Genomic DNA, 12,934 nt, shown 5'->3' with positions numbered 1-12,934 from the left:
TTTATAACTATACTGCCATTTACAGAATTACTAAATTAATATCTGCCCAAAATAGTCATGTCATCTGAAACTTTCTGAACTTAAACTTCAAGTACTTGTAGTTAAATTATACTTGACTTATTTTTGTAATACTGAAGATTGAACCCAGGGAACTGTATGTGCTAAGTGAGCATTTTCTCACTGAGATAAATCCCTAGTTCTTTTGAAGGTTAAATTTGAGGCAAGGTCTTGCTAAATTTCCTGGCTAGCCTAAGCCTCCCATGAAGGATTACAGATGTGGACCCTATGCCTACCTTGATTGATACATTTTTTAAAAATTTAGAATCATAAGTGATTTGATTAGGAAGGAAAGAAAAGACTTCCCTGCCTCACTACACTTCTTCTTTGGCAATCCTTTCCCTTTGTTAAGTAGGCAGGCTCTATAACTCAAAAGTAATGTCCTAATAACTTCTAGACCTACATAAACTTCCTATTTCTTGGATAGCTATTTCCTGTAACAGTGGTTGCTCTAGCAGCCCCATGGAGAAGCCTGTGAAGACAGAAGCTGAGGCTTCCAGACAACAACCAGCTGCACCTTGAAGACACATGTGCTTTCCCCAGTTTCAATGGGTGCTGAGGAGATTAAGGTTGAGATATCCTCTCTATGTTCTACTCAAACTGCAGATGAAAAGTACAATAAATATACCCTGAGCCTTAATCCAAGGTTATCTAAAGGATCAAAACATTAAATAGGACTGCGAAAGAATACTTTCTGAACATCTGCTATATAACTAAATGGTTTGTATATTCTATTTTTTATAACACCTTATGAGGTAGGACTATTTTCTTTGTAAATGAGGGTTATAGACTTGCAAATTAAGTAACTGCCCAAGATCATATAATAGGAAGATAATATTCTTTGTTTTTCATGTTTATGTGTACTTCTGGGTTTTTCACTTAGGACTTTGTGCTTGACAGGCTCTTACTAATTTTAAAAGCCCAGCATTATGTCATTTGTTCCATGAACCCACTCTGATGAGCTGCGCTTTACAATGCTCTTTACTTCTTTTGAACTTGAATATATCATCTGAGCCTACCTAACAGTATTTATCATTATATGATTTATCCTTTCTCTCTCTCTCTAAATTCCTCTGGGTCAGGATTCATGACTAGCTCATACTTGTAACTCTCTGAGGACCCACTGTAGTGCCTTACACATCATATGTGGTCAATAAATATTTGCAGAATGAATAATTTAATAAATATAAATTACAGGAAGACTATTATTAAATATATGCTCCTCAGATTTCTCCCAGCTCTTTTCAGTCTTTCCTCAAAGGGCTCATTTGGTAAATCTTTAATCATTTTAGTGGCTCTCTTAAGTTCTCATGCTTTAGCTATATGGTCTCAGGGAGAGCAGAATTCTTTAACAAGTCCTAATCATTACTTTACAAATCACCACTTAGTAAATTATATTTCAAATCTTTTCCCATGAGGTGGCAGCCACTGTTTGCTTTCAAAAAATCTAAAGCACCTAAATAGACAGAACCTCAAATACTTTAACAAGAGACAACTAGGGCACAAATATAAGCAATAAGAAAATGTCTGTTCATCACTCATAAATCCTAGTTGCACTCATGGTGGTCATACTGAGTGTGTGTCTATGTGTAGAGGGGAACAGTGGGGAATTTGAGTACTAATATTATCAAGAAATCTTAAAAGTATTAATATCACACAGAAAATAAGAAAAAATATCAGCTATAAAAGATACGTGTTTCTTTAAAATTTAAAAGCATGGCTATTAATCTTTTATTGCTACTTATCTTAAAGATGGAGGAAGATTATAGTCAATATGTGGTTGGAAATTAACACCAGAGTTTAGAAGTCCCACATTTTTCTCCCTTTGGTGTAATCAATCAATGTTTGGAGGTTGCTTCTAGCAAGTCTTTGGCTTCATTTATTTTGGTTGCTAAGTATGGAGATCCACCTAAGAGGACAAAGAAAAATAAATGGATTAAAACACACTTCATTACTAACATCTTAAGAAGTGCTCAGTAGAGGAAAAAAACAATTATAATTCTGGGTGTTCTACACATTTATCCTCTGACAAATTAGTCTATATACTTATTAGGAATCAAAACACATGTTTGCTTAACTGGATATTTCAGATATCCAGCAATCCAAACTGGGAAATCCAAACAATCCAACTAGGAAAAACAACAAGAAATTTGACCAGAAATAATTTGAAAACCACTCAAACATTTCACTGGTAAAACATTTGGCATTCAGACTATTTCTTTTCTTTTTTTAAAATACATGATCTCCAGCACAGGCTGGCCTCAGATTCATAATCCTCCTGTCTCTATCTCCCAAACGCTGGGATTACAGATATCTACCACCAAGTCTGGGGCTCCGAAACAAACATTTTACCACAGAGTTTCTTGATAGTAAGTGGATAGTTAGGTAATCAAAGTAACAAGTTTTGTTTTGTTTTTTGTTCATGAATTTTTTAAAGAACAAGGTATAATCATTATCTTTAAGTAGAAGGAGGTAAATCAATGCAAGGGGTCTTTTAAAGGCTTAAAAGTCTTGCGATTTCACAAAAATAGATGGATGTGTTTAAAAAGGTAATTATACAATATCACCTGATATGGATGAGTTAATGAATATTAATAAATGAGAAATAGCAAAATTATCAGGGGAAATTCTCCCTGTTCTCTGAAATGACCTTATAAGAATATTTAGAGTGTCATCTTCGATTTACAGTGTTCTAAAGGAAAATTAAGTCAGTTCTTTGCAATGAATTCTAATGAAAACAGTAAGAGGAAAATTGAGGTGAATTTCAAATGTAGGATCATTATAAATCACAACTAGTACCTACTCCACATACAAAAATACTAGCCTCAAAACTGTCATATTAAAGCTATTTAAACATATTCCTTCTGTCTTTTACCCCTAAATACTGTCATTGCTTGATGCTTGAGCTAACAATCATATTACAGTTCACCGGTCTCTTTGTGTTTTGTTTTTAGTTTATATTCTCTCTTTAAGTGAAAACCATCTATAGATATTGAAAATATCTATAGGCCTCAGTAACAGACCAAAAAAAATTGAGCTAGTATATATATAAACTGTCCAAACTTTACTCAGGTCTTTTATTGGTAATGTACAACCCATCTTACAAAGGAAGAGGAAAGCAGGGAAAACATGAACAAACAGGAATTGTAGAAGAGCGAGCAGTGCTGGAGGAAGCTATATTTAGCTCTTTGCCCTTGAGGAAAACATTTGACATTTTCATTCAAGATCTGAATTATTATAAGCACTTAAGGGCTATATCAGTGGCCCAGAATACAAGATAAGAATTACAAAGAAAGTTCATAACCCACATGGTTATAAAGTAAGTTAATTTCACGATTACCTCTTAAAATGACCTTGGAATTGATCATGTTTATCTTGGCATGCTGTTCACATTTTTAGACTTATCAAGAAGATGTTGGGTATTATTTTGTTGAACAAAATAATAAAATACTAACTGTACTCAAACGTAATCTTAAAATGATTAATATGCATTCTGGGTATTTAAGTCTATAAGGCTAATATCTTAGTATCACATACCAGTTGGAGAAAAATCAAAGGCATGGAAGGTTGAGTCTTATTAAGCATATTTATTGATGCAATATTAGAGGAAAAAAAGACAAATTTATTCAGAATACTGTTGAATTTTCTACCACCTATTCTCATTACATCAAAGGGGTACTACATTTTCAATTTATGCACATGGTAGGAAGTTTGGATTGGCTGTCATAATTTCCAATCAACCTCCCAAGACTTGGAAAAGTTTCTGAGACAAAAACTTAATTCCTATATTCTCTTCACTTATTTCTTGATTCAGTTAGAAGCACTCTTTTGAGACTTAGGCTGAAGTGAGGAAAATGCTTTCTTCTTGATTATTGCTGCTAGAATGTAAAAAGCACAGTACAATGGTGTCATATGTGTGCTTCTCATACACTTGCAGTGCTGGTCTATGAGGCAGAAGCTTTCCTGAACACGCAGTTCTGTAACTGCATTGCCATTCGTGCAGAACTTACTCCTTCAAGCCTTCCAACCGTTTACAACCTCTACTAAATGTGCCTTGCTAAAAGTTCTAGTTTGTGGTGATAAATCCTGATGATACAACATAGGATGAATATCCTATACTTAATGGAAAAAATATGGTCTTGTTTTCTGGAGGCAAACACTGAATTACATTTAATTTGAATACTCAACTTTGGTCTTAGTCTTTTTGTACATTTGTGCTTCTACTATACATTTCCAGAATTCTATTTCTAGCTCTCTTTAACTGTCAATTATAGTACAAACCTTTCTATTGATAACCATGAGAATAAAGTACCAACAACCGCATAAAGGAATAGCTAACAAGTTAGTCACATTTCAAGCCAAGCTCCTGGAGATAAGGGAAGTACATGTGTGAACCCAATATTCTGAGCTGCATTTTCTCCTATGGAAACTAGATGCCAAATAGTATACATTATACAAGTCCATTTCCATGAAACTGTAGAAAAGACACATTTAATCTGTGGTGATACAAAGCACAACAGTGACTGGGAGAACTGTGAAAAGGGATCTTCAGTGGGAAGCACCACCAAAGAACCTTTTGGGAATGGATGGAAATGGTTATAGCTTACATTAGTGGCCACATGGATGCACATATTCATCAAAATTCATCTAAGTCTATGCTTAAATGGATGTATTTTAGTCAACGTAAATTATCACAATAGTTTATTCATAAAAATCAATAAATGACATGTTGATTAAAGACTTTTTAAATAATGAAAAATATACATAAATTTTAAAAATATGGCATTGCTATTCTAATTATAAGATGAGAAACTGTTTAGGAAAGTGCAAATAGTAAATATTTCACGGTGCTTCAGTCAGTCTACTGGTAAGATAAAGCAATTATAAATTTGAATATACCTAATAACTTAGCCTCAAAACATATGAAGAAAACATATACCTTCTTTTAAACTGCATATAGAATACTTACTTAAATTGACCATGTTGTGGGGCACCTGGTAAACATGTACAAAGCTCCCCTAATACAACTGAACAAAATAAAACCATTTTATTTTATTTTTCCAGGCCTGGGGGCATGAACTCAGAGCCTGAGCACTGTCCTTGGCTTATTTTTGCTCAAAGCAAGCACTCTACCTCTTGAACCACAGCACCACTTGCAGCTTTTTCTGTTTATGTGGTGCTGAGGAATCAACCCAGGGCTTCATGCATGCTAGGCAAGCACTCTACCGCTAAGCCACATTCCTAGCCCCTAAAATCATTTTATTTTATATTCATATACGTGGACATATACAAACCGAGAACTCTTTTAAAATAAATAATGCTATTTTTTTTCTTCAGAGCGATTCAAAGATCCTTCTTTCCTTCCCTTTCTTCCTCTTCCCTTTCTTTCCTTTTCTTTTTTTCTTCTTTCAAAAGAATGGTGTACACATTTTGCTAACACCTCCCTTGGCTCATATTTTTAAATATTCAAGAGAATGTACCTGAAAACAGCATACATTACCTGAAGTATAAGGAAGAAATACAGATTACAGATTCAATGAGAACTAGTCTCTAAAACAAGAATTTGCCTAAAGTGGCTCATTCTGAGCTTTGGGGAGCTTTTAGTAGCTGTGAGACATACAGTCGTAGGGGCAGGAATTAAAGTAACTATCCCTGAAATTGGGCAGCTGAGGCTCACACCTGTAGCTACCTGGTAGGATTCTAGTTTTCCTAGGCTAGAAGCAAGGCATTATCCCAAATATAACCAGTTTAAAAAAATAAAAACACATGAACACAAAAAAATAATAAAATAAAATAATTACAAGAGCTATCTTCCTGATAAAAGTCAAATGTTTTGTGGCGATTATTTTTTTAGCAGAAACCATTCTTGCCTTCACAAAGGCACAGAGGGTTTTCATATCCACATCATGCTACAATCTGAATATCTCATGGTGCACAGATCAAGTTCCTCAATATAACATGTTTTCTTTTTCTTTAACCAGTGCTCTAGCCAAAACTCTGGGTTATCTTTCTTCACCTTTTCTCTCCCAGCTTTTTTGGCTTTCCCTTCCAAGTATGTTCTAAATTAGACCATTTCTTACTTCCTTTACTGTAAACAACCCTAGTCTAAACCAGTATCATTCTCTCTTGGATTACTACAATTTTCTCTGCTAAATCCTTGCTTCTACTCTTGACTCCGTTTTCTCCATAGCTGCCAAAGTAGCCTTCCAATATCATAAATCAAGTAGTATCATTCCCTTAATGTTTAAAAATAAAGCCCTGAGGGCTGGGAATATGGCCTAGTGGCAAGAGTGCTTGCCTTATTATCTATGAAGCCCTGGGTTCCAGTCCCCAGCACCACAAATACAGAAAATGGTCAGAAGTGGCGCTTTGGCTCAAGTAGCAGAGTGCTAGTCTTGAGCAAAAAGAAGCCAGGGACAGTGTTCATCCTTGAGTCCAAGCCCCAGGACTGGCAAAAAAAAAAAAAAAAAAAAAAAAAAGCCCTGAGGTCCTAGTATGGCTTGCAAACCACCCCATCACGTGGGTCCCAACTTCCCTTCCAGTTATATTTTCTTCCACTTTCCCCATTGCTTTGCTGCGCTCCGGCTGGCCTTCTTCTCATTCCGGAAGCATACAGTGTGTTCTCATTTCAGGACCTACACAGTGGGTGTTTCTTCTCCTTGATCTACTCTTTCTCCACTTCTGCACAATATACTCTGCTCAGGTTTCCAACACTCTATGTAGTAATTCTAAGAGGGAGGTAAGTGAAACCACAACTGCCCTCCTTCCAGTGGTTCTGCTTATTTTTTTATTTTATATTTTGGTGAACTAGTTATTCCTGCAGCATCATAGGACCTTTTGTGCATCTGTATTTTCTGCAAAAGAAGCCATCTCTAAATAGTGGGAAAAGTAACAACTAAAAAAAAAGTCTCACTATTCTGTAGATTAGCTGGGTGGTGATTCTAAACTGTATGGTCTCACTAGGATCTTAGCTCTCCTTTGTCAGGGCTCTGTCTCACTCTTTTATTTTTTTTCCCTTCAAGAGCCTGGTGTTCTTCAAATGGTAGCTTTGCTGAGTCTACAATGCTTCTTGAGGCTTAGGCTCAAAACTCATACAATAAAAAAACAAGACAAAACCCCTCTTGCTTCCATGTCTTGAAGTTCATTTCAATAAGCATCATTTTGTATGATCATATACATACAGTGCTATTGAGCCATTGTGATCTTCTGCTAAGAATATCCTAGACATATTCTAGTTATAACATATGAGAGAAACCATGCAGCTTATGTTTCTTTGGGTCTGGCTTACATGGTTTAATACAATTTTTTCAGGTCTTTCCATTCCCTTATGAAAGGGACAATATAAAATGATGCTTATCAAAATGAACTCCAAGAAATGAAAACAAGAGGTTTTTGGTTGTTTTTTTTTAAAATTGTACTGTTTTTATTTACTCTCCTCTCCCCCACACAGAGAGTGCCCTTTGATTTATTCCTTGGTTGTCACTGTGTTTGCTTTCTTTACTCTTTGTCTTGTATATAAGTTTATCTGATTTGGAGAAGGGAAGGGGAATCAAAGAAAGGGTAGGACAAAGGGTGAACCAATTCAACAGTGATACTCACTAGACACTACATTGGAAATTAACTTAACAACTTGGGAGGGAAAAGAAAGTGGGAGAAAATGAGGGAGGGGGTAACACTATTCAATGTACTCATTACCTTAGTTATATAACTGTAACCCTTCTGTACATCACCTTTATGATTAAAATTTAAAAATAAGTAAGCCCATACAATGTGGTAGCCCAATCAATCAGGCCTGGGCAAAACTGCAGGATACCCTACCACATCCTGAAAAACAACTAAAGCAATAAGGGCTGAGGGTGTGGCTCAAATGGTAAATAGCCTGCCTTAGCAAGCATTAGGTCTTGAGTTCAAAGCCCAGTCCTTCCAGCCTTGATTTAGGATCCAGCACTGATTATATCAGTGTTTCTCAAATTATAGTGAAGAAGTATTTTTTTTTTATTGTAAGGGTGATATACAGAGAGGATTACAGCTACATAAGTAAGGAAATTAGAACATTTTTTTCTAGTAGTGTTAGCCCCCTCCCTCCTTTTGTACTGCTTTTCCTCCCCCCTCTTCCTCCCACCCAAGTGGTAAAGTTAATTTGAAACAGTGTCTTGTGAGTATTTCTGTTGTATTGGTTCACCCTTTGTCCTTTGTCTCACCATTTCTGTGATTCTCCTTCCCATCCCCAATTCAGACAAACTTATATACAAGACAAAGGGTACTGGAATAAAAAATTTAAAAAAACACCAAAAACAGTGACCATGGGGTAAAGCAAAGGGAAAAAAAATGAAAGAAAAAAGAAGTAATGACTAAACAACAACAAAAAACCCCACCTCTTTGTAGGTTTGCTGGAAAGGAAACCTGCCACAGGGTTCAGAAGAAAGGAGTTTATTGTGGGGAGAGCAAATTGCCAGCCTACAGAAGATGGAGGTGCTGGGAGACAGAGGGGAAGGAAGAGGAGAAAAAGAGAGAAAAGGAAAGAGAAAGAGAGAAAGGGAGTAAGAAAAAAGGAAGGAGAGCCGGGGACTAGAGTTGAGCCAGATTATATAGAGAAAGGCGTTAGTATGGCCAGGCGGGTTGGATGTGACCTCCGGAGGATAGTGGTAACTGCCTCCAGGTGTGCCAGTTACCTACATAATGCAGGTACTGGGCTCATACTGGGGGGCCAATCTGCATGGAGCCCTCCTGGGGGTGGACCTTATGCTCTTGTGTTCATATCTTGTAGTTCATATAGATTAGCACCATTTCATAAGGTCATATGTACATAGCTATTGAGCTATTGTGATCCTCTGCTAGAACTATCCTAGACATAAATCGTATTTTGTTTAATTCCCAATCTGCAGTGGATTCATGCTTTCCCTCTTTCCCTCCCTTTTCATTCCCTTTTGTGTTGTTAGTGATTGAACATATACCTTCATTAATGCTAATTAGCAAGTACTATGTCACTAAGCTTTATCCTCTTGAGTCTAGGAACATTACATTCATATAATACAAAATGAACATATATTTGGACATCACAGTAATGTTAAATTGTTATAGGATTCTATTTGCTGGGTGTGGTAGCACACACCTGCCATCTTAGTTACACTGGAGACATTAACAAGAGAATATAGTCTAGGCTGGTTCTGGCAAAAATATGAGACTATCTAAAAGAATAGCTAAAACAAAAAAGGTCTAGGGACATGGCTCAAATGGTACTGCATCTGCCTAGCAAGTGGAAGGCCCTAAGCTCAAGTCCCAAACAGCCCCTTCTCAAACTTTCTGCCTGGGGCTTGAACTCAGGGCCTGGGTGCTGTCCCTGAGCCTTTTTGTGCTCAAGGCTAGCACTCTACCACCTGAACCACAGCTCCACTTCTGGTTTTTGAGTGGATAATTGGAGATAAGAGATTCATGGGGACTTTTCTGTCCAGACGGGCTTCGAACCATAATCCTCAGATCTCAGACTCCTGAGTAGTTACGATTATAGGCATGAGCCACCAGCACCCAACTTTGTTTTTAACTTGTTGCACATAGGTCTGTTTCACTTTAAGAAGTACCAAGTTACATAGCCTGTAAGAAATTCTAAAGTTCTACATTTTTTCAAATTTAGCCGGTCCTTCCCCATTTCTGTTTTCACTGGACATTCATATCAAACCAACTGCTTTTTTTCAGCAACTTACCAAAAGTGGCAATCTATATTAGTCTGAAACCATTAAATCAGGAATGTGAGATTTTTACTGCATTAATCTTTTACTAAATTAAAATGGCAAAATTCACTTTTTACCAAAACATATCTGAATGCTCACTTATGACTAGTTGCAAAAAATTATTTTCAGTCAGCTTTCACACTTAATTTTCTGGTGTCACTTTCTTTGCACAACCTGATAATGAAATGTGTAACAAATTATAGTTGATCACACATGAAGTTCCAAATTTATCCTACCAGCTGGTAACAAAACCAACAGAAAAGTTACTTTGGAGTAAGGTAAGAAAACAGGCACTGATAGAAGATTAAAGTATTTGCAACTGCCTGAACATCCAGTAATAACCTAGTCTGAACAAAAATGGTGAAGAAATTATAAAGGGTGGCGAAAGGGCAAAATTAAGTTTCACAGTCCCAAACACTCTTGGCTTCCACTCTGTAAGGCCAAAGAGGCATTTTGGTTTAAAAATGTGTTATTTTCTTCCCATTGAAATAAAACAAGCTTTCTTCACAAGAGAAACTTTTCGGATATTTGAACTATTATAATTCCAACTGGATCACATACAGTGGCTCTATTGTATTCCTTATTTCACTACACTTCTACTGTGCAAGAATCCTTGCCTGGGAGTATATGGATGGGTTTTAAGAAGTTCAAAAATTCTTTGAAACTCAAAATGTTTTTAATTTGGATGAATGACAAAATTCCCATTTGGGGATGAAAAAAAATGTCCTTAGTGTCCCCTCTCTCCCTCCCTCCTTTCCCTCCCTCCCTCCCTCCCATGGTGCTGGTACTGAGGCTTGGTCTCAGGGCTGGGTGTTCTTACTAGGCTTTTTTTCACTGAAAGTTGCCACTCTTAACATCGAGTAACAGCTTGACTTCCAGCTTTTCACTGGTTACTTGGTGATAAGAGTCTTATGGACTTTTCTGTCCTGGCTGGTTTTGAACCACCGTGATCAGATTTCAGCCTCCTAAGTGGTTAGAATTACCAGTGTGAGACACTTGGTGCCTAGTTTCAATATATTCTCTTTAAAAAACATATAATTTTGTTGTTACTATTAAGGTATTGTACCAAGGGGTTACCATTTTAAAAGTAAGGTAATGAGTACAATTCTTTTAATGAGTACAATGTCATCCCTTCCTTTGCTTTTCCCCAGTCTTCAATACACCTTCCTGTACAAAAATCTGAAAAGTTAAAAGAGTATCTTTCTTAAAGTTAAAAATGTGATCTGTCTAGGGTAGATTTGTGAAAAATTAAATGCAATTAAGATTAATTGAAAAACAAAAAAGATGATTATATTAAGTCCCATAAACAAAACTGGCCTTAGAAATAAATCTTTTTATTTTATAGATGATAGAGCTGACATTTGGAAAGGTTAAGAAAATGTTCCCCCAGCTACTCACACAGGGCCAAATCTGATCAATGTAGTATCCTCAGATTAAATCAAATCACTCTTTAGAGACTACTAATTTGTAAATATAAAAATGTTTTCTTATTTATGAAAGGCATGTAAACTACATATTCTCATGGATATGTTTTAGAACTTGCTCCCTTGTCAGCAGACAAAAACCAACAACTTGTCAATCATCTGAAAGAAATGAGTGCTTGATCCTACTTCAATCAATCAGAGCCAAGGACATTCACTTGACCTGAAGGCACCCAAAGAATGTTTAAGAGACAGAGTGCCACAAGGAGACACTTAAAAACATTTTGTCCTCAGCCAATTACTTTGAAAGCACACAATAAAAAGTAAATTAGTTGAGTACATCTTTCAGTAACTATTGAAGCTGTTTAGAAATCTGAGGCAAAACCTCTTTTCAAAGTTTATTCTCTTGTTTATTCACACTAAAGAACAGCAAGTGCAAAATCCAACCAACAGAGATGATGTTCAGTGAAAAGAATTTTTATAGTAAGTAATTAAGTTGCAAAAGCTGGGAAATAATGCCTTATTTTGGTGTAAGGATGAATAGGAATCCAAATTTTGTTTTTAATTTTTCTCAAAATAATTATAAAACTCAAAGCCTGAAAATAAATATCTATGAAACCCTTCACTTTCCTCCCTCCTTTGACTTCTGAAATAGAGTGCAACTTTTGCCATCTGCTATTTTAAAGCAGAAACAGTAATGAACATATGGGCTTTCTCTATCAAGCAGCTGTAGTGTAGTTAAAGTTATAATAATTGTCTTTCTGTAAGATAAATTTACATTAAAAACCTGGCCAGTTAAAAACAAGTGCCTCAGTCTCAGCACCTTCCAGAGTGAAACCGAAAAATTTGGAATAACCTATGACATATTACATTCAGAGATGTAGAGGAAATCCTTTATATCTCGTATTTTTGTGTGAAAAATTAGATAGATAAAACTCATGATGCCCAAATCAGTTTATTTCACCAAAAAGTCCACAAATCATGCTTTTTGTGTAGATCAACATGGTGGGTGCATCAGATTGGTTCAGGTACTTACCTATTACAGCCAGTAATTGAGTACCTGAGAGTAGTATGACTCTACTTCTCTGAGTCCTTGAACTCCAAACTAATGGCCTATATATGAGGAAATTTTAAACCCATGTGACACACCAACTTCTATTCCACTATATGCTGTTTATAATGAGTTGAATGGAAAAAAATTCACAGAGTATTCTGATCCACAAAATATGAGAAATGGAAATTCTCCTTACCTTTATCTGGGTGATTCAAAATCATGATTCTCCTGTGAGCTGCTCTAATCTTAGCCTTGTCAGCAGATGGGCTGTAAAAAGAAATTAATAAACAGTGCCAAATACAGATTATAAATTAATGATTTATATGGGTTTCAAGAAATTAAAAACTAATGAGAATTTCACCATCTTGTGGACACATATAAAATTACAGCTTTTCCTTAATTCTATTAACTATCAAAATGAAACGATTAAATGCTGTATTGAGTATGTGTGTGTGTGTACACGTGTGCATGTATGTGTGTTTCAGTCTTTGTAATGTCAACCCTAATTCTTCATTAAGAAAATAAAACACAGGAGCTGGGTGTTAAGTTACTTATGCTTGTAATCCTACTCAGGAGGCTAAGATTTGTGTATTGCAGTTCATATTTAGCCCAGGCAAAAGAAGTCCATGAGAATCTTATCTCCAATTCATCAACAAAAAGCCAGAAGTAGCAAT

The 12,934-nt window shown here is 36.0% G+C and overlaps 1 protein-coding gene across 1 annotated transcript in view; it reads right to left on the bottom strand.

Annotated features, from left to right (window-relative positions):
• Positions 1-906: 906 nt before the first annotated feature.
• The window catches only part of Dnajc15 (DnaJ heat shock protein family (Hsp40) member C15), a 53,979-nt gene continuing 41,951 nt past the window's right edge, over positions 907-12,934 (bottom strand). Inside the window, exons 5-6 of the mRNA XM_048341312.1 lie at positions 12,457-12,527; positions 907-1,966 (exon numbers count right to left, since the gene is read on the bottom strand). Of these exons, the coding sequence (XP_048197269.1) occupies positions 1,896-1,966; positions 12,457-12,527 (142 nt within the window). The 3' untranslated portion in view covers positions 907-1,895. The remainder of the gene's footprint in view (positions 1,967-12,456; positions 12,528-12,934) is intronic.

The sequence above is a fragment of the Perognathus longimembris genome, chromosome 3 (assembly GCF_023159225.1).
Source record: "Perognathus longimembris pacificus isolate PPM17 chromosome 3, ASM2315922v1, whole genome shotgun sequence".
Taxonomy (NCBI): domain Eukaryota; kingdom Metazoa; phylum Chordata; class Mammalia; order Rodentia; family Heteromyidae; genus Perognathus; species Perognathus longimembris.
Note: the sequence above shows the minus strand (reverse complement) of the source record. Positions and strands in the feature narration are given on the sequence as shown.